The 21,496-nt window shown below is 39.5% G+C and overlaps 1 protein-coding gene and 1 non-coding gene across 4 annotated transcripts in view; one reads left to right on the top strand and one right to left on the bottom strand.

Moving 5' to 3' along the window:
- Positions 1-11,804: 11,804 nt before the first annotated feature.
- Positions 11,805-21,496, top strand: part of LOC101102796 (chorionic somatomammotropin hormone 2-like) — a 31,083-nt gene continuing 21,391 nt past the window's right edge. For 2 of the 3 annotated variants that reach the window (XM_060403454.1, XM_042237522.2), the window contains exons 1-2: positions 11,856-12,030; positions 19,748-19,929. In XM_060403454.1, the coding sequence (XP_060259437.1) occupies positions 11,856-12,030; positions 19,748-19,929 (357 nt within the window). Of the gene's footprint in view, positions 12,031-19,747; positions 19,930-21,496 lie in introns of all 3 variants that reach the window. The other variant, XM_027958618.3, reaches the window with a different exon arrangement.
- Positions 17,144-17,254, bottom strand: LOC114109799 (U6 spliceosomal RNA). Its single transcript, XR_003586374.1, has one exon. It is a non-coding gene; the product is annotated as a U6 spliceosomal RNA (small nuclear RNA).

Here is a 21,496-nt window from a genome sequence, read left to right as displayed (position 1 = left end):
ACTCTCTTCATATGCATATATAAGATTTTGTGAGTTCAATTCAGTAATTATTTTTAGTTCTTTTGATATTCCATCAGTTCATCTACTGGGAAATAATCCAAACTGTGCAATAGATTTCTTTTTTACAGGGTTTAAATCTCCAATCATAATAAAAGCAGAGCAACACCCTTGAAAAAAATGGCCTCTTGAAAGAGTTGGCTTAAAGCTCAACATTCAGAAAACTAAGATCATGGCATCTGGTCATATTACTTCATGGCAAATAGATGGGGATACAGTGGAAACAGTGGCTGACTTTATTTTGGGGGGTTCCAAAATCACTGAAGATGGTGATTGCAGCCACAGAATTAAAAGATACTTACTCTTGGAAGGAAAGTTATGACCAGTGTAGACATTATATTAAAAAGCAGAGACATTACTTGGCCAATGAAGGTGCATCTAGCCAAGGCTATGGTTTCTTCAGTAGTCACGTGTGGATGTGAGAGTTGAACTATAAAGAAAGCTAAGCACCAAAGAATTGATGGTTTTGAACTGCGGTGTTGGAGAAGACCCTTGAGAGTCCCTTAAACTGCAAGGAAGTCCAACCAGTCCATCCTAAAGGAGATCAGTCCTAGGTGTTCACTGGAAGGACTGATGTTGAAGCTGAAACTTCAATACTTTGGCCACCTGATGTGAAGAGCTGACTCATTTGAAAAGACCCTGATGCTGGGAAAGATTGAGGGCAGGAGAAGGGGATGACAGAGGATGAGATGGTTAAAGACATCACCGAATCAATGGACGTGGGTTTGGGTGGACTCCGAGTGCTGGTGATGGACAGGGAGGCCTGACGTGCTGCAGTTCATGGGGTTACAAAGAGCAGGATATAACTGAGAGACTGAACTGAACTGAAATGAAATGGCCTAGAAAAATAAATAAGATGCCATAGGGATATCATTATATATATGCATTTGTAAAGGAAATTAATGAAAACATACAGAAGGCTTACAGTTAGCTGAAACAGAAAGTGTACTCACTCAGAGCTGAATATATATATAACCTAGAAAATATGCTTTCTCAGCTTCCGATGACTTCTAAGAGGGGGACTCCACAACTTTCATCTCCAGCCTGCTGTGAACTCCCTTCCACTTTCCTCCTCAACTTCCCTCCATGAAATCTCTTCTCTAGGTTCTGAAACACACCTTGGGCTTCTGGTTCAGACAACATGACATTTATCTCTGTGCCCACTCCTTTGTTCTGGAAATAAGAAGAGACCACTAAAGGAGACCTTGTATATTTGGCAAGAAGAAGGTGAACTAGTTTAGGGCCTGAAGAATGGAAGAGCAACACAGCAGCACCTAAGAGAAGACAAGTCAGGCCCAGCATTCCTGACCTCCAACCTAGATCAGAAGGCAGCCTGAGTAGGGCTGTTCCTCCCAAGGAAGAAATGTGAAGGAACACCAGGTGGTGGTTTAGCTACTAGACTGTGCCTGACTCTTAAGGATCCTATGGACTGTAACCCACCAGGTTCCTCTGTCCATGGAATTCTCCAGGCAAGAATACAGATTCCCATGTCCTCCTCCAGAGGATCTTCCCAACTCAGGGACTGATCCAGGTCTTCACAAGGCAAGTGGATTCCTTACTGTCTGAGGCATCAGGAAAGCCCAAGAAACTCAATAATCACATGGATATTTGAAAAGGATACAAACTGATGTTAGTATTTGATAAAGTAGACTTCAGAGCAAAGAAAGTATCTAAGAACAAAGGAATACAAGGAATTTACATAAGTGAAAAAGAGTCAATTCAGCAGGAATTCATAATAATCCTAAATATGTATACACCAAACAACATAACTTCAAAATACTTGAACCAAAAATAGATATATCATCTGAATACTCCTATAAACTTTAATGAGATTGAAATTGTGACATGAAACTTTTGGAAAAGAAATAATCAATCCAACAGAGTTTGACCAGAGATATCTAGTGAATATTTTAAAAATTAATATCAATTTGATATAATCTCTTCAATAAAATGAAAGAGGGAGAAACCATTCCCAACTAATGAGTGGGGCCAATATTGATCTATATCAAAATCAGACAAAGGCAGTACAAAAATAAATTTCAACTAACGTCTCTCACAAATTTGGAATTAAAAGCTTTCACTCTCACACACACAAATTAACAAAAGGAAGTCAACAATGCATAAAGACATCTCTTGATAGTTTCTGGTCCCTTCCGAAGTCTGGTCACATTACCTATCTCTTCAAAGTGTCTAAGTGAATAAAGACACAGTCAGTTAGGGTCCCAGTAATAATATTTTGATACCAAAAATACAGTGACAAATACTCAAGTCTAGGTCAAATCAGAAACTGACTTCTCCCATTAAAGTTAATCCTACCCAGGCAACCTAAATGTCTAGCAAAATTAACCACAACTAGAATCATAAGATAAAGAAAACATAGCTACTATATAGAAAGAGTGGTTGTGTTTGATATTCTTTATATGCCCCTCGGGAACTCTGTTGATCATTTTCTGTTATGTTATGAACCTTTGGAGGCTGAGAAGACAAGACTTCATCCCTCTAGCACTCTTTGCATCTGACTTCTAATTGAATTTGGCCAGGGGTGGACAAAAGAGATTGGTGAGTCAGTGGAGAAAGAGATCAGTGGATTGATTCTTTCCTCTGACTCCTTTCTTGCTGGGAAGTGGCCAAGTTTCTCCACTGAAGCCCAAAGCTCTGGTCAGAGGCCGTCGTTTTTAGCTGCAGCTATGTACAAGACTCTTTAGAGACTACAATATCCATTCTCTTCCTTTGCCTTGTTGGCCGATAAGTGTTCGTGCATCCATGTTCTTGCCTGTCTCAGAGTTTTGCTTTTCCTTTTAAACTATCCTTAGTTCTGATACGGCTTCCAAATCCTTAAATTTTCTTGTATGTTAGTCGCTCAGGCATGTCTGACATTTTGTGATCCCCAGGAACTATAGCTTACAAGGCTTCTCTGTCCAAAGGTTTCTTTAGACAAGAATGCTAGAGTGGGTAACCATTCCCTTCTGCATGGATCTTTCCTTCCCCAGGGGTATAACCCAGGTCTCCCACATTGCAGGCATATTCTCTACCATCTGAGCCACCATGGAATCCAGTTTTCTTTATTTTCCTTACCTGTGTAAATAATATTGATTTCTGACAATGATAGGGGTGGCTATGGAGCTGCTACATAAAGATGGTCCCTCAAAGATCTAATGCTAAACTGCTTACAACAGGAGGGGACATCTTTTCTCCTGACTCCAAAATCATAAATACAAGAACATGTCACAGGTTGTGTAAAAATAAGTTCTGAGAAATCAGTGATTTAAGAATGACTTTGGTCAAAGTATACAAACTTTAAGCTATAAGATGATGAATAAGGTCTGAGGATCTAATGTGTAACCTGGTGACTACGGTTTGTAATGTGTTACTGACATTTGTAGGTTTTCCCAGATGGTGTTAGTGGTAAAGACCCCTCCTGCCAGTGCAGGATGCATGAGACATGGGTTGAATCCCTGGGTCAGGAAGATCCCCTGGAGGAGGGCATGGCCACCCACTCTAGTATTCTTTCCTGGAGAATCCCCATGGACAGAGGAGCCTGGCAGGCTATATAGTCCATGGGGTCACAAAGAGTTGGACATGACTGAAGTCAGTTAGCACACATGTAAGAGAGTTAAACTTGAAGGTTCTCACCAAAAAGATCTTGAAAGGTAAATATGTGTGGTGATATTAATAGATATGTTAATTTAATCAATGAGGAAATCCATTAATCATTTATACCTATTTAAATTATAGGGTATACTTTAAATATCTTGCCATTTTATCCGGAAATAATATTTTAAAAAACTGAAAAAAGAAAAAAACAAGAATTTCAATACTTTTGATATCATATTATAGATATTTCAGCCATTACTCTTAGTATGTAAAAGGGTTTTTTTATTCCAGATAATAATCAATGGGATTCACTGGATATTCAGAAAAGGAAGAAACCTTAGAAATTATCTAGCAAATCCTCTCATATTAGGGATATATAAGGAAATCCAAGAATGATTAAGTCACTTATCAAAACATAAAAATCGATACAAAAGTAGCAATGGAAACCAGGATTCCTAGGTTTAAGTGAATCTTTACCGAATTACCCGGCAAATGGAAATATCTCCTATGCACCTCAAAACTTGATTCTTATCTCTTTCACAGATCTGATCATATTCCACCTTGTATTCTCTGTCCAGTTTGCATAAGTTTTACCAAATAAATTGAATTCCTTGAAGGTTCAATCCTGGCATGTCTGATCTTCTCACTCTATATTCTCACATATGGATAAAGTTCTTTATAAATGCCATTCCTTCTCCCTGGAAGACTGTCGCTCTTTTCCTCATGACTTTCCCGACATCTTTCAGATCTCAGTAAAAGCCACTCCCAAAGCAGCCTTTCGTGACTCTGACACAGCTCAGATGTGGACATACGGCATTCTGTGCTTTTCCCTCTCGACAGGTGCCCAAATTGTGGTGCAATATTTAACTTTGAAATTTACCTCTTTCTGTTTTTCTATTAAAATTTAAGTCCTAATTCACAAAGTCCATAAGTGTGCTCTTCACTGCTGTCCATAGTTGCATCCAGCAGGGCTTTCCTTATGTGTTCATTCAATGAAACACTCTCATTCATGCAGAGTAAAATTCCACTGAATTATTAATGCTGCTCTCACAGCACACAGTGAACTAAAACCATGGAGGACTTCTCTCCCCACCCAAACCCTTATATCCTGATTATTTGAACATAATTACAGAACTAGAACTGTGGGGCCTTCCCTTGTGGCTCAGCTGGTGAAATATCTGCCTGCAATGTGGGAGGTCTGGGTTTGATCCCTGGGTTGGGAAGAGTCCCTGGAGAAGGGAAAGGCTATCCACTCCAGTTTTCTGGCCTGGAGAATTCTGTGGACTGTATAGTCCATGGGGCCACAAAGATTTGGCATGACTGTGTGACTTTTACTTTCACAAAACTGTGGATGCATTTGTTTTTAATCATCACCTTATTAGATAGAAACCACTAGATTTGAAGTATATTATTCCATACACACTAGCCCTGGCAGTTCATGTCCTAAGATAATGTGATAATCCAGTCACGGACTAAAAGGCTGGATAGGACAGAACTAGAGATAGTGCTCTGAACCTGCCGCTTGTGTCTAATATTTGCCATAGGATTCTCAACTTCACTGCTAGGTCACTTCAGTCTAACTCTGTGCGACCCATAGACAGCAGCCCAACAGGCTCTCCCATCCCTGGGACTCTTCAGGCAAGAACACTGGAGTGGGTTGCCATTTCCTTCTCCAATGCATGAAAGTGAAAAGTGAAAGTGAAGTCGGTCAGTCTTGTCCAACTCTTAGCAACCCAATGTACTGCAGCCTACCAGGCTTCTCCACCCATGGGATTTTCCAGGCAAGAGTACTGGAGTGGGCTGCCATTGGAGTTCAATTTCTTAGCTGTGCTCGCTGATGATGACAGATAACAATACTTTAAGGCAAGCCTACAAATCAAATATTCTTACATTGGACAAAAACACCTAGTCTCTCTTGGAAGGTACAAAAGAAATTTACCTCCTTGATGAATTGTTACCTACTTTTCCCAGATGAAATACCATCTTCCTTCTTATGGCTTCCTAATACCATCCTCACAATTTTTATCTCACTGACCACATTCTGACCTATATTATAGTTAATTGTATGAAAAACAACAATTCCCAATCTTTTAATTCAGTTCCATTGGGTCTACAGAGTTACACCAACTGCCCTGAAGTTGCTATTTATTGCATATCAAACATGGCAGAAACTGGCCAGCCATTTGTTCTTTTTGAGGTAAATACTATAATTTAAAGCAAATACCCAGCCACTGGTATTTTCGACAAAATGACAACTGGACAAAATTTTAACTGCTATTCCAGATATAAGTTCCTTTTGTGTTGATTTTTTTTTTTTTAGAGAACTTGCATTCTGGATAGCATTCAGGTAAATAGAAACAGGAATGATATGTTAGCTGGAAAGAAACCCACTGTTGCAGGAGACAAAGGCAGATGAATCATGCGTCTTCTGTATAGTCAAGACCCATTTATTAGGAGCCTACAACTCAGACAGTAAAGAGAGTGCCCTGCATACAAGAGACCTGGGTTCCATCCCAGTTCAGGAAGATCCCTGGAAGAGGCCATGTCAAATCAGTCCAGTTTTCTTGCTGAGAGAATCCCCATGGACAGAGGAGCCTGGCGGGCTGCAGTCCAAGGGGTCATCAGTCCAGGGGGTTGTAAAGTGTTTGACATGACTGAGCAACTACGCACAGTAAACTTCCTACATTGACAACCTGACATTTAGAAATAGTTTCTCACACTAGTGTACTTAACTACAACTCCTGCTTTTCAGAGGAAGATCAAAGATAAAAGTAATATTCCATAACAGTCAAGTAATTATTTCTATCAAGGTATTTTCTAAAATCTAAGCTAGAGAAATACACTGTGGGATAGAGCAGATAATGAGAAGTGTAAGAGATCCAAACAGGGAAGCTGCACAACCAAGCGATAATTTTCTTTTCGGGGAAAAGAATAAAACCTCAGTTTGGAATCATGTTTTATACAGAGATTTGCATACTCTTTGAAAATGTAAAGGATTTCCTACTTTAATTTTCCTTTTCCAGTTGAGAAAACCAAGCCCTAGAGAATTAAAGATAAGTTTTCCAAGTCAAAGAGCATTTAAGTTAGGATTCTGATGAGAGCCCAGTGACGGGCCTTAGCGTCCAGTTGATTCATCTTTAGGCTGATGGGCTGGTGATTGGGGTACCAGTAATGTGCTGTCTTCAGGCTGAATTACTTTTATTTTGGGAAACCTGTATCTTTGCTCTTAACATCCTCACCTGATCGCATAAATCCATAATCTATTGGTTTAAATGTCAATTACCTCTAAGAAAATATGTTCTCAGGTCAGCATGTCAAAGAAGTACAATTTGAAAGAAAATGTACAATTCTATGGAATATGTCACCATGTGCCTCAGAAATTGAATATCTATGCTACCTGTTCCACATTTATGACCTTGGAAGGGAAAACAAGATTGACACTTTTTTTCCCCATTTAATCACAGTCCGTGTTTTAGTGCACGCAGGCTGCTGTTACAGAATGCCAGCGGCTGGGGGGTTTATAAACCACATTATTTGTCACAGTTCTGGAGGGTAGAAGTCCAAGATCAGGGTGCCAGCATGGTTGCTTGACTGAGGGCCCCTTTCAGGACATATCCCTAAATAAAGGGATGAGCAAGTATTTCAGGCCTCTTTCACAAGAGCCCTAATCCCATTCATGTGGGCTCTGCCTCATGACCTAATCATTCTCCAATGGTCCCACTTCCTAAAATCGTTACTGTGGGGATCAGGTTTTCAACGTATGAATTTTGGGAGACCACAAGCATTTAGACCATGGCACCCAATGAGAAGACTGACTTGTCTAAGGTAACCCAATGCCTCATCCATACTGAATGCACTATGGTGCTGATAGGAAGCCAAGGACTAAGGAAGCTGAATCACGACCAGCCGTCCCAGGTGGAGGGTCTGAGATGGCAAACTCCTGGATGGATTTCACAACAATCCATCCAGAGTGTTTTCAGGTTCTTCCTTGGATATCAGTTATTAAGCAATCCCCCCACCCCTCTAATACATGTCCCATTTGAAATATGAATTAATTACTGAGTTCTTAGACAAAGTACCTGTTGACCAACGTGGAAACATCACGACTATGCATATGACGAAAAGGGCCTTTGACAGATACAAATTTCAGTGTGGAAAGTCCTCAAGACTTTATTCACTTCAGATAGCAATTACAAGTTTGGGGGTCTCCCAAGACCATTTTGTTGTTCATAATAAGCTAGGACTCCAAGTTCACTGATATCTGTTATACATATGGATATGGTTTTTTCCAGATCTTTGATTTATTTCAATTCATTTTTTATTTTTAGTGCAGTATAATTGAATTGCAATGCTATAGATGTCAGTTTTTGTTGAACAGTGAAAAAGGTATACATATACGTATAAACACTCTTATTTAGATTCTTTTCTCATGGAGCACATACGGGTTCCAAATAGGAAAAGGAGTACATCACGGTTGATATTGTCACCCTGCTTACTTAACTTATATGTAGAGTACATCATGAGAAATGCTGGGCTGGATGAAGCACAAGCTGGAATCAAGATTGCCAGAAGTAATATCGATAACCACATGTATGCAGATGACACCACCCTTATGGCAGAAAGTGAAGAACTAAAGAGCCTCTTGATGAAAGTGAAAGAGGAGAGTGAAAAAGTTGGTTTAAAGCTCAACATTCAGAAAACTAAGATCATGGCATCTGGTCCCATCATTTCATGGCAAATAGAAGGAGAAATAGTGGAAACAGTGACAGACTTTATTTTTGGGGGGGTGGGGGGGCTCCAAAATCACTGCAGATGTTGATTGCAGCCATGAAATTAAAAGATGCTTACTCCTTGGAAGGAAAGTTATGACCAAGCTACACAGCATATTAAAAATCACAGACATTACTTTGCCAACAAAGATTCGTCTAGTCAAGGCTGTGGTTCTTGCCGTGGTCATGTATGGATGTGAGTGTTGGCCTGTGAAGAAAGCTGAGTGCTGAAGAATGATGCTTTTGAACTGTGGTGTTGGAGAAGACTCTTGCGAGTACCTAGGACTTCAAGGAGATCCAACCAGTCCATTCGAAAGGAGATCAGTCCTGGGTGTTCTTTGGAAGAACTGATGCTAAAGCTGAAACTCCAATACTTTGGCCATCTCATGCGAAAAGTTGACTCATTGGAAGACTCTGATGCTGGGAGGGGTCAGGAGGAGAAGGGGACGACAGAGGATGAGATGGCTGGATGGCATCACTGACTCGATGGACGTGAGTTTGAGTGAACTCTGGGAGTTGGTGATGGACAGGGAGGCCTAGCATGTGGCAATTCATGGCATCGGAAAGAGTTGGACATGACTGAGCTACTGAACTGAACTGAACTGATGGGACCAATTGCATGATTTTAGCTTTTTTGATATTGAATTTTAAGCTGACTTTTTCATTCTCCTCCGTCACCCTCATCGGAGGCTCTTCAGTTCCTCTTCACTTTCTGACATTAGAATTGTATCACTCACATATCTGATGTTGTTGATATTTCTTCCAGAAATCTTGATTCCTGCTTTTAGGTCTCATCCAGTCCAGCAATTCACATGACATGCTCTGCATATATGTTAAATCAGCAGGGTGACCATATTTAGCCTTGAAGGACTCCTTCACTAATTTTGAACCAGTTTATTGTTCCTTCTCTGCTTCTAACTGCTGCTTTTTGAACTGCATACAAGTTTCTCATAAGATGGGTAAGGTTGGTCAGGTATGCCCATTTCCTTAAGAATTTTCCTCTTTGTTATGATCCACACAGTCTGGTGAGGTCAATGAAGCAGATGTTTTACTGGAATTGCCTTGCTTTCTCTGTGTTCCAACAAATGTTGCCAATTTGATCTCTGGTTTCTCTGACTTTTCTAAACACAGCTTGAACATCTGGAAATTCTGGGTTCACATAATGCTGAAGCCCTACCTGGAGGATTTTGAGCATAACTTTATTAGCATGGGAGATGAGTGCACCTGTTCAGTGGCTTGAACATTCTTTAGTACTGCCCTTCTTGGGAATTGGGATGAGGATTGACCTCTTCCTGTCCTCTGGCCACAGCTGGCTTTTCCAAATTTTCTGACACATTGAGTGGGGGCACTTTAATAGCATCATCTTTGAGGATTTTAACTAGCTTTGCTGGAATTCTATCACCTCCAATAGCTTTATGGGCAGCAGTGCTTCTTAAGACCCACTTGACTTCACATTCTAGAATGTCTGGCTCAGAGTTAGAAACTACACCATTGTGATTATCTGGGTCATTAACATATATATATATATATATATATATATTTGTATAGTTCTTTTGTGTACTTTTCCCATCTCTTCTTGGTCTATTCGGCTTTATTAAATCTCAAAATACCAAAGAGTCAAAGTGGTCTTGAGAAAGAAGAACAAAATTTGAGACCATGGTTGCTGATTTCCAATATATTAGAAAGCTATAGTAATCAAAACAGAATGATTTGCTTCTGGCTAGAAAACAGACACATAGATCAATAGAGTACAACAACGAAGCCAAAAAGAAATGCACACCCATATATTGTTGGTTAGCTTGTGAAAAAGGAGCCAAGAATATCCAGTGAGGAAAGGACACTTTTCAAAATGGCCCTGGGAAAACTGGAGAGTCCTATGAAAAAAATGAAACTGTACCCCTGTCTTTTACCATACAAAAAAATCAGCTAAAAAGGGATTAAAAAGTTGAACATAAGACTTGAAGTGATTAAACCCCTAGAAGAAGACATTGAGGTAATCTTCTTGCCATCAGTCTTTGCAATGAGGTTTTGGGTTTCACAGCAAAAGCAAAGGCAACAACTGTCAAAACAAACAAATGAAATCAATCAAACACCAAAGAAAGGAACATCAAGAAAATCAAATGGCAATTTACAGATTGACAGAAGATATTTCCAAATCATATATTTGATAAGGGCTTAATATCCAAAAATACATGAGACATACAACTCAAGGGCAAAAAACACTAAATAATCCAAAATTTTTAATGGAGTGTAAGAAAAGTAAGAGTCTCAATAAATCTGAATATTAGACTGTAGATGAGAGGCACAGCAAGGTTTTCCTTCTAGAACAATAAAAGCCTGTGCCTTCCTGGCGTTACTTTCTTCATCTCCACTCACTTGTTTGACAATACAGTTCAATGTGCACATTCTTCAGTCGGTAGCAATCACCCCACTGTGAGCTGTAATATGTACTAACAGCCCCACTGGGGGAAAAAAATCCTAATATTTGCATATTTACTAATGAGGCATATCAAAAGGAAGGTAATTTCCAGAGTTTACCACACCATTGTTTTCTATATTTCATTTCAAAATTGAGCTACCTAGTAATGAAAATGAGTTAAGAGACCTCAATAATTTATAGATAGAAAATCATTTTAAATGGGAGAATTAATGGATTATAATTTGGGGGTAATTTATTACTACTGTTGTAACTGTAGTCCTTTTGGTTCTCTACTGCATCCATTAATAGTTTATTATAAATATTAATATCAACAAGGACTGCTGCTGCTCCTGCTGCTGCTGCTGCTGCATCGCTTCAGTCATGTCCGACTCTGTGCGACCCCATAGACAGCAGCCCACCAGGCTCCTCTTTCCCTGGGATTCTCTAGGCAAGAACACTGGAGTGGGTTGCCATTTCCTTCTCCAATGCATGAAAGTGAAAAGTGAAAGTGAAGTCACTCAGTTGTGTCTGACTGTCAGGGACCTCATGGACTGAAGCCGACCATGGGATTTTCAGGCAAGAGTACGAGAGTGGGTTGCCATTGCCTACTAAAGTTATAGTGAATAGAGAAAGACATAGAATGTATTAGGCAAGAAGTGAAAGTATGGGAAGTCAGCAATGGTAGTAAAGTAAAGGGCAGTATTGCCTTGAGAGGAAGGAAGGTTCTCAAAATTTCTTGAAACACGAAGATTGAGCCAGATGTGAGAAATTAGCCTAATTTGTAAAGCAGAAACTCTACCAGAAGAAATTTAAGTTCATAAAACATTATGATGCTAAAACCCAAAATGTAGACAGAGAATAGGGTAGGGTCGGGTATAAAGACATTCAAAATTCTCCATTGCTTAGTGCATCAGGCACTCAAGGACCACCCTCACTGAAGTCTTTCTCTATTGCTCAACTTACAGGTACCAGCATGGAGAAAAGCACTACTCCACAGGCAGTAGTACCCTAGTTTTATGGCCTCAAGGCTTTCTTTAAGAAGCATCCCATGCAGCATATTTCCTCCATCCCATCCCATTAGGCTGACTCCCCACTGTCAACAGGAGTCCTCACCCAGGGATTATTCTGCAATCCCCATGGCTCGAGCTCCCAGCTTCCGTGGACACCAGTGGACTTACAACCCTGTCCGAGGTATGAAAGGCTGCAGCATGGCTTGTCTATGTGGTTCTCACTCCGTTCAGACTGTCCCAGATTAGTGAGTTCACTCCCCAACTGCTTCAAATGCCTCCCCCGTCCCAGTGGATGGCCATGGATGCGGGGATCTCTCCCAGAGCTTCAGCTCCCTCATCCCTGGGTGCAGGCTGGTCGCCTTGGTCTCCTCCTTCTTTCCCCTTCCTACTGTCCCTTCATTCCTTTCTCCTATGAAATTCTATACGGATACGGATATTCCTTCTCAGTACTCAGGGAGTCCTGCCAGTATTCACTTGGTCTTTTGTGAGAACTGCTGCATCTTTGGACATTCTTGATGCATCCACGGAGAGAGGTGTACCCCACTTCCACCTACCCCTCCATCATCTTGTGCATGTATTAGAAACGAGTTTCCCTTTCTATTTAGTAACACTGTCATCACCACACATGTTTAACTTTTGCTTTTTGAGGAGAACACAGGTAAGTTCCACTCTCTTCAGGTCAGTCAGCCATTCATCGTGTCCCACTCTGTGTGACCCCAGGGACTGCAGCATGCCAGGCTTCTCTGTACATCCCTGACTCCCAGAGCTTGTTCAATCTCATGATTAGATCATGAAGCTCAAACTTAGATCCTCACCTTATTAATTTTTTATACAGGAAAATATGTAACCTTTAAAAATCTCTCCCTATTTGTCCTACCCTCCAGTCTTTGACAATCATTTTTCTACTCTGATTTCCTTTTTTTTTTTTTTTTTGTGAAACTCCTTATAGTTGAGATCATATGGCATTTGTCTTTCTCTGACTTAGTTTACTTAGTGTAATGCCCTCCAGTTTCATCCATGTAGCCACAAATGGAAGGATTTCTTTCTAATCTAATGGCTAAATAATATTTACCTATATATGTCACGTCACATTGTTTTAATCCAGTCACCTGTTGAAAGATACTCAGGTTTTGCCTATACCAAGGCTACTGTGAATAATGCTGCAAAGAACATGGGAATACAGATCTCTCTTTGAGACAATTATTTCATTTCCTTTGATTACATATCCAAAAGTGGGATAATGGATCACATAAACGTTCTCTTTTAAATTTCTTGAATAACCTCCACAGTGTGTTTCCATGGGAGTTGCACCGGTATACATACCTCTCGATAGTACATAAGCACTCCTTTTTCTCCTCATCCTCAGTAACATTTGTCATTTCTTCCATTTTTGGTACTAGACATTCAAACAGGTAAATGGTGATATCTCTTGTGTTTTGATCTGCATTTCCTTTGATTATTAGTGATGCTGAGCATCTTGTCATATACCTTTTGATCGTCTATATGGCTTATTTGTGGGAAAATGTCTATTCTTTAAAGATGTAGTATACCTTATGTTTACTATATTCCAATATGTGAAACTCAATTGCTTAGCTGTATATCAACAACAAACTATCAGAAACTGGAATAAATAGAAAACAATTCCATTCACTATTGCATCACAAAAAGATAAAACACTTAGAAATAAACTTAGGAAGATGTTGAAAGATTTTATGCAAAACCTTTAAAACATTGATAAGAGAAATTTTAAAAGAGTTAAAGATATGTAAAGTTAGGTTGCCTATTCAATGTGTTTCTTGAGGTAGGATTTGCATTTCTATAAACTTCCCTCTTAGAACTGCTTTTGTTGTATCCTATAGGTTTTAGATCATCATGTTTTCATTGTTCTTTGTTTCTAAGAATGTTTTGATTTCCCTTATTTCTATACTAATCTGTTCATTATTTAGAAATGTATTGTTTAATCTACATGTGTTTGTGTTCTTTATAGTTTGTTGGTTTTTTCCTATAATCGATATCTAGTATGATAGTACTCTTGCCTGGAAAATCCCTTGGATGTAGGAGCCTGGTAGGCTGCAGTCCATGGGGTTGCCAAGAGTCGGACACGACTGAGCGACTTCACTTTCAGTTTTCACTTTCATGCATTGGAGAAGGAAATAGCAACCCACTCCAGTGTTCTTGCCTGGAGAATCCCAGGGACAGAGGAGCCTGGTGGGCTGCCGCCAGTGGGGCCGCACAGAGTCAAACACGACTGAAGCAACTTAGCAGCAGTAGCAGTATCATAGTGTTGTGGTCAGAGAAAATTCTTGATATAATTACAATTTCCTTAAATGTACTGAGGTTTGATTTGTGACCCAAGATGAGGAGAATGTTCCGTGTGCACTTGAGAAAAGAGTGTATTCTTTTGCATTTGGATGGAATGTGTAAAGATATCAATTAGGTCTGTTTGCTCTAATATTTCCTTTTGGGATTATGTTTCTTTATTAATTTTCTGTTTTATTGATCTGTCCATTGGTACAGGTGTGGTGTTAACATGCCCTACTATTATTGTGTTACTGTTAATTTCGCCTTTTTTGTCAGTTAGTGTTTACCTTATGTATTGAGGTGCTCTTATGTAGGGTACATAAATAGTTAACATTGTTATACCTTTTTCTTGGACTGATCCCGTGATCATTTGGTAGTGTCCTTCTTAATCTCTTATAATAGTTTTGATTTTAAGGTCTATTTTTTCTGATATGAGAATTGCCAATCCAGCAATTTTTGATTTCCACTTGCATGGAATATCTTTTCCATCCTCTCATTTTCAGTCTGTATGTGTCTCTAGGACTGAAGTGGGTCTATTGTAGACAGCATATATATGGTTCTTGTTTTTGTATCCATTCAGCCAGTCTGTGTCTTTGGTGAAAATTGAGGATAATAGCAAATAAGACAACTGATAAAGGATTACTTACCAAAATACAGTTATCAAAAGCAAAGGCAAGAACTGCAAAAATAAACTAGTGAGACCACATCAAACTCAAAACCTTCTGCATAGTAAAAGAAGTCATCAATAAAACGAAATGACAACCTATGGAATGAAAAAAAAATTATTTTCAAATCACATATTTGGTAAGGGCTTCGTATCCAAGTATATATAAGAGACTCATGCAACTCAGTTTTGAAAGAAATCAAACAACCCAAATTATTAAATGAGCAGAGGAAGAGTAAGCCTTTTGAAAAATCTGAAGAGTAGACTGTAGATGAGAGACACTGTAAGTTTTTCCTTCCAGAACAAAAGCCTGTGTCTTCCTGGCATTGCATTTTTTATCTCCAATCACCTGTTTGGTGATTGGAGTTCACAGCATACATTCTTCATTCAATAGCTATCACTCTACAGTGAGCTATATGTGCTCAGAATAGCCATATTAACTATAACAAACTAATTATTACATACTTAATCTTGTGGCATCTAAATTCCAAGGTGATTTTCAGAATTTTCTACCCCATTGTTTTCTGTATTCTATTTCAAAATTGAAACACCTAGTATGGAAAAAATGAGTAGGGGACCTCAATAATACATGGACAGAAAGTCAGTTAAAACTGGGAGCACTACTGGATTATATTTGGGGGGAATGTATTATTACTAATACTATTACAATTTTCTTCCCTTTAATTCTCTGCAATACTAGTAGATATTTATTTAAAATAGTAATACCAGTATAGAGGCACATAGTACTCACATTACAGTAGACTGAGAAAGACAAAGCTTATGAGGCAGGATGTGAAATCACAGAAAATTATCAACAGTATCATAACAAGGGGGAGGACTGACTAGAAAAAGCAGAGTTCTCTAATTTTTTGGAGACAACACAAGCAAGCAAGATGTGAGCCAACCAGCTTAAACTGTGCATCAGAAACTGCACCAGAAATAAAATGAAGTTCATAAAAATATGCTGATGCTAAATGCCAAAATCCAGGCAGTAAGAGAATAGGGTAGGGTTTATGTAGACCCTGAAAACTACTCAGAGAGGTAGACATGGAAGCAAATACACTAATGAGCATCAGAAAAATCAAAGCACAAAAGGGTCTGAAAATAAATCATAAAGAGACTTGTTAGTCTGATCAAAAGAATAAGAGAATCAAATTAGAAAACCAAAATATAAAGACTTGTGCACATGATAGACCCAGAGAATGCTCAGCAGAGAAAATTTTGGCCTTAGTGATCAGCGAACAGAAGCCTTTAGCATCTAAAACAGACAGATGAATGGATGAGAAAGCTGTGGTACATATACACAATGGAGTATTACTCAGCCATTAAAAAGAATTCATTTGAATCAGTTCTGATGAGATGGATGAAACTGGAGCCAATTATACAGAGTGAAGTAAGCCAGAAAGAAAAACACCAATACAGTATGCTAACACATATATATGGAATTTAGAAAGATAGCAATGACGACCCTGTATGCAAGACAGGAAAAAAGACACAGATGTGTATAACGAACTTTTAGACTCAGAGGGAGAGGGAGAGGGTGGGATGATTTGGGAGAATGACATTCTAACATGTATACTATCATGTAAGAATTGAATCGCCAGTCTATGTCTGACGCAGGATACAGCATGCTTGGGGCTGGTGCATGGGGTTGACCCACAGAGATGTTATGGGGAGGGAGGTGGAAGGGGGGTTCATGTTTGGGAATGCATGTAAGAATTAAAGATTTTAAAATTAAAAAAATAAAAAACCCCAAAAAATCACCTAAGCACAATAATAAAAAATATAAAATAAAATAAAATATTTAAGTCAACAAAAAATAGCCATCAATGTAATGAATAAAACAATTACGTGATTAAAAATTTAAAAAAAAAAAATTTAAAAAAAAAAAAAAACCCTAGGCAGGACTCAAGACTGCGCTTCTGAGAACAGACTCAGTTACAAAGTTTGGGCACTATAGCACCTAAAAGCGAACACAGACAAGGATTATATCTTGCTATGACACTGAATCAAGACAGTAGTGTTTGTTAGTTTACTTTTCTCATACAACTGTAACGTTAATGAATCACTAACCAATGATAATTGACACCACCAGTTTCCAGTCAGAACTCTTTAGTCATACAATGGATATGTGAACCTGTTATATTATCCCTAATAACAGTTTTTATAATTAAAATTATCGATGTATAATTGAAGGGGACTTGCTTTACAATACTGTACTGCTTTCGGCCAAACATCAGCATGAATCGGCCATAGGTATGCCTATGTCCTCTGCTCTTGAATCTCCTTGCCACCTTCCTTCCCATCCCAACCCTCGAAGCTGTTACAGGAAAATATGGAAGACTTCACAAATTTGTGTGTCATCCTTGGGCAGGGGCCATGCTAATCTACTCAGTATTATTCCAATTTTTAAATATATGCGCTATCAAGGCAAACACATGAATAAGAATTGGCGGAATGTCATGGAAACGTGTAATATCACATAAGAAATGAATCGCCAGTCCAGGTTCGATACAGGATCCTTAGGCTGGTGTACTGGGATGACCCGGAGGGATGGTATGGAGAGGGAAGTGGGTGGAGGTTCAGGATGGGGAATACGTGTACATCGGTGGCAGATTCATGGTGATGTGTGGCAGAACCAATACAATATTGTAAAGTAATTAGCCTCCAATTAAAATAAATAAATTTAAATTTAAATAAATTTTTGAGATAAAATATTAAAAAAACAATTTAACAGAAAAAATAATATAGTTAGTCATCTACCAATAAATGATCAATTACATTAGGAATTAGCGTATTCTGCTATATTTACTGCCTCTTATAAAATCGCATTTATAAGGTCCAAAGTTTCATAAAGGAATTAAGCATATATTTATGCATAGCTTATGGATACATGCACCAAAATACATGCACACAAATATGTTTATGTTATATAAGCTATTATCCTCTTTGCCTGTCACAATAAGCTCTTTAGTTGATGAGAGAGATAGTTCCAAATTTCTCCAACTTATAAGTCTCCTTTTTGAGAACCACTTCTTTTATTTTCATCACCTAATTTTAAATAACCATTTTATTCTTATCATGCCCCTTTAAAATAACTAAAAGCAGAGAAAACCTAGCAAATGCTAATATCTTATCCTTAATTAAATTACCACTCTTCTAATAAATTGGTCTTCCCTGGTGGCTCAGAGGTTAAAGCGTCTACCTCCAATGTGGGAGACCCCAGGTTCGATCCCTGGGTCGGGAAGATCACCTGGAGAAGGAAATGGCAACCCTGTCCAGTATTCTTGCCTGGAGAATCCCATGGACTGAGGAGCCTGGTGGGCTGCAGTCCACGAGGTCACCAAGAATTGGACACAACTGAGTGACTTTACTTACTTAGTTACTCTGATAAATTGGAAAAAGAATGATGTTCAGATCTCATTCAGGAGGATAAAATCTCTATTTTATCAGTTCTCATGTCCAAACTCAATTCTTGCTCACTTCAGTCTTAAATTCTGCTTACTTACAAAGGACGCACAGGAAAAGTAATATTAAAATCATGCTAGCAAGAGTCTATGATTTTATGCTTCTGTTGGCCAAAGGTAGGGCCAGGAGTAATTTCTGAAATATTGCAATACCTCACGGAAGCATGAAGGTCTAGTTCTGCTGTCAAAGAGGAGATGTTTGGAAATGGTTCAGAAACTAAGCCCCATGGGTTGTCAGGATGTACTCCCGACCAGACAGGTAAATTTTGTCCCTACAACGTCAACGTCAGGAAGAGACAGGCCTTGTTTTCAGAGCCAATGACGTTCTCTTGGGTGTTGACCAGGTAATATTCTTGTATTACAATTTGGAGATTTATTTGTTATTTTCTCGAAGAAACAAACATAACGAGAGGATTAAAGATGCATAAAAGTAGAAGAGCTGTCAAGGTGTCTAGGAGAAAAGCTAGCCAGGAGAACCAGGCCCCCACACTGATAATTGTCAGAGACTGTAACAGTGAGTGTTTTATAGACAGAGCAGAACAAGTGGATAAACCAATGTTCTAGGGTCACTTTGTTTTGCAGTCAAAGACAAAATATTTTCCTCTTTAAGGAGAGTCATCACAGCTCCTGCTGTGGTCCTGGTTACACACATGCAGACCGAGGGCCCACTGGCATGTGTGATGTGACATCAGGAAGTGAACAGATGAGAGTGTATTGGTGCCCAGTCACCAGCATCTGCTAATAATGGGACCTGGGGAAAATTACTTGCCCTCTCCAATTCATCACATCTTCATTAACATAACTTGATGATCATAGTGAAGATTAAGGCTATCTCAGAGGGTTCCTGTGAAACACAAATTTTAAGATGTTTTAAAGCTTTTGGGAAAGTATCAAAGACATGCATGGGGTTACAAAGGTGAGTGAGCAGATCCAAGGTACAGTATCCTTTTTCTCTTAGTATTCTCTCTGTACTCAATAATAGTGATCAGTCAGTCTCGTGTTTACTCTTACCCCAGTGTGATGGTATACCACAGATAAACTGGACTTTTCTTGTCATTTCAGTGTCTAAAATTCAAGCATTAGTCAATGTAGAGTAAAAAATTGCAAACTCCTAGAGGGCCTTGCTGTTCAGAGTCTGGAGAGTCCCAACATTAAACTGTCTTAAAAGAATGGCCTAAATACTCTGGCTCAGAATTAAGTTCCAAATGTTTGCAGAGCACAGAAGTACTTCTGGGAGCAATTCAAAAATACAGGAAGTAACCTATTTCTCCAACTATCTATCTGTGCAAATATCATCATCCATGTGAATTTACACAGAAGGCACTCCTTCTTCCACACCCCAGCTTCTACAGCAGCAACTCCTGCTCACAGCAAGAGGGAAAGAGAAGGCTTCCTTCCACAGGATGGATTTGCTAACCTCAGGTGACTAGATCATCTCAGAATGGCTCATGGTTCTATTTAAACAGGGTCCTGCCTGCTGCTACTGCTGGTCATGTCAAATCTGCTCCTGTGCCAAGGCAACCCGTGCCCCTCCTGCAGTCCTGACGTGTTTGCCACCTCCCTGAGATCCCGTACAGACTTGTTTATCAATGCCACCTGGCTGTCCCACGAGTTCCATTACGTTTCCTCAGTAATGTTCAAGGAGTTTGTAAATGTTATGATAGTGGTGCTTTAGTTGCTAAATCGTGTCCGACTCTTGTGACCCCATGGACTGTAGGCCACCAGGCTCCCAGAAGGAAACTTCCCCTAAGTGTCGGGGCTAGACTATCCTTTAAACAAGAAGGCTGCAGAAGCACACTCTCTCGGTCAAAGAAGCCGTCAGTTCATAAGATGTGGAAATCGAAGAAAGGATCAGTTTTGTGAAATCTCAAAGTTTCCTAAGAAGTGCAATAAATTGTTCAATTTCCTTTCATTCATTTTCTTTTTAAATAAGCAAAATAAATGATTTTGTATTTGTCAGGTAGGAATGCCAGAAAAGACTCTGAGGAATAAACAACAGAAATTTATTTCCTCACAGTCTGGGGGCTAGAAGTCCAAGATCAGGGTGCCAGCAAGGTGAGGTTCTGGTAAGGACTCTTTCTTCCCAGGCTGGCTTCTCTGTGAGTCCTCACAAAGGGTCGGGGTGGGGAAGAGATAGAGGAAAAGACACAGAGACGCAGAGAGAATTCTCTGGTGTTTCGCTTCGTGAAGACACTAAACCTATTGGATGAGTGTTCCACCCTAAGAGCTCATTTACCACTAATGGGCTTCACTGGTGGCTCAGATGGTAAAGAATCTGCGTGCAATGTGAGAGACTTGGGTTCTATTCCTGGCTCTGGAAGATTCCCTGGAGAAGGGAACGGCAAGCCGCTCCAGTATTCTTGCCTGAGAAATCCCATGGACAGAGGAATCTGGTGAGCTATAGAGCATGGGATCCCAAAAAGTCAGAACCCTTTTCGAAACATAGTACTTTGGCAGTTAGGTCTCTAACACATGAATCTTAAGAATACCCATTCAGTCCACAATACTACCTGACACAAAGCACTTTTAGGTGGGACTGAGGAAAGGAAGCATATTGATTTTCTGGTCCTTCAAGGTCTCCATGGGCTTTCTTCCCCAGGCTCAGAGTAAATAGCCAATAAATGAGAACTGCTCTGCAGTGTGAAGGCAATGACAACCCACTCCAGTACTCTTGCCTGGAAAATCCCATGGAGTGAGGAGCCTGGTGTGCTTCAGTATATGGAGTCGCTAAGAGTCGGACACAACTGAGTGAAATTCATTTTCACTTTTCACTTTCATGCATTTGAGAAGGAAATAGCAACCCACTCTAGTGTTCTTTCCCGGAGAATGCCAGGGACGGAGGAGCCTGGTGGGCTGCCGTCTATGGGATGGTACAGAGTTGGACACGACTGAAGCAACTCAACAGCAGCAGCAGCAGCTTTGCAGTGAACTGGGTGATGGAACATGTTAAACAAAGCTGAATTCTGGTCACAAAAATGAAAACTTTTAGTTTTATAAAGCTACAAATTTTTGTTTTAAGATTTGCAGTGAATAGGTTTCCAGCTACAATAGAAGGGGTGTTCACAACTGGAAACAATTATTCGTTTTCAGAGGAAGGTATTTGAAAGTTGTATGTTACTTCTTTTAGGTCAATCAGGGAGCACACAGTAGAGCAGACAGCTAATAAAAGGCGGTGCTAAAGGTTGCTATTAAATTCACGCAGTTCTTTTTACTCA

This window comes from Ovis aries, chromosome 20 (genome assembly GCF_016772045.2).
Source record: "Ovis aries strain OAR_USU_Benz2616 breed Rambouillet chromosome 20, ARS-UI_Ramb_v3.0, whole genome shotgun sequence".
NCBI lineage: Eukaryota > Metazoa > Chordata > Mammalia > Artiodactyla > Bovidae > Ovis > Ovis aries.
This window is presented reverse-complemented; position numbering and strand designations above follow the sequence as displayed.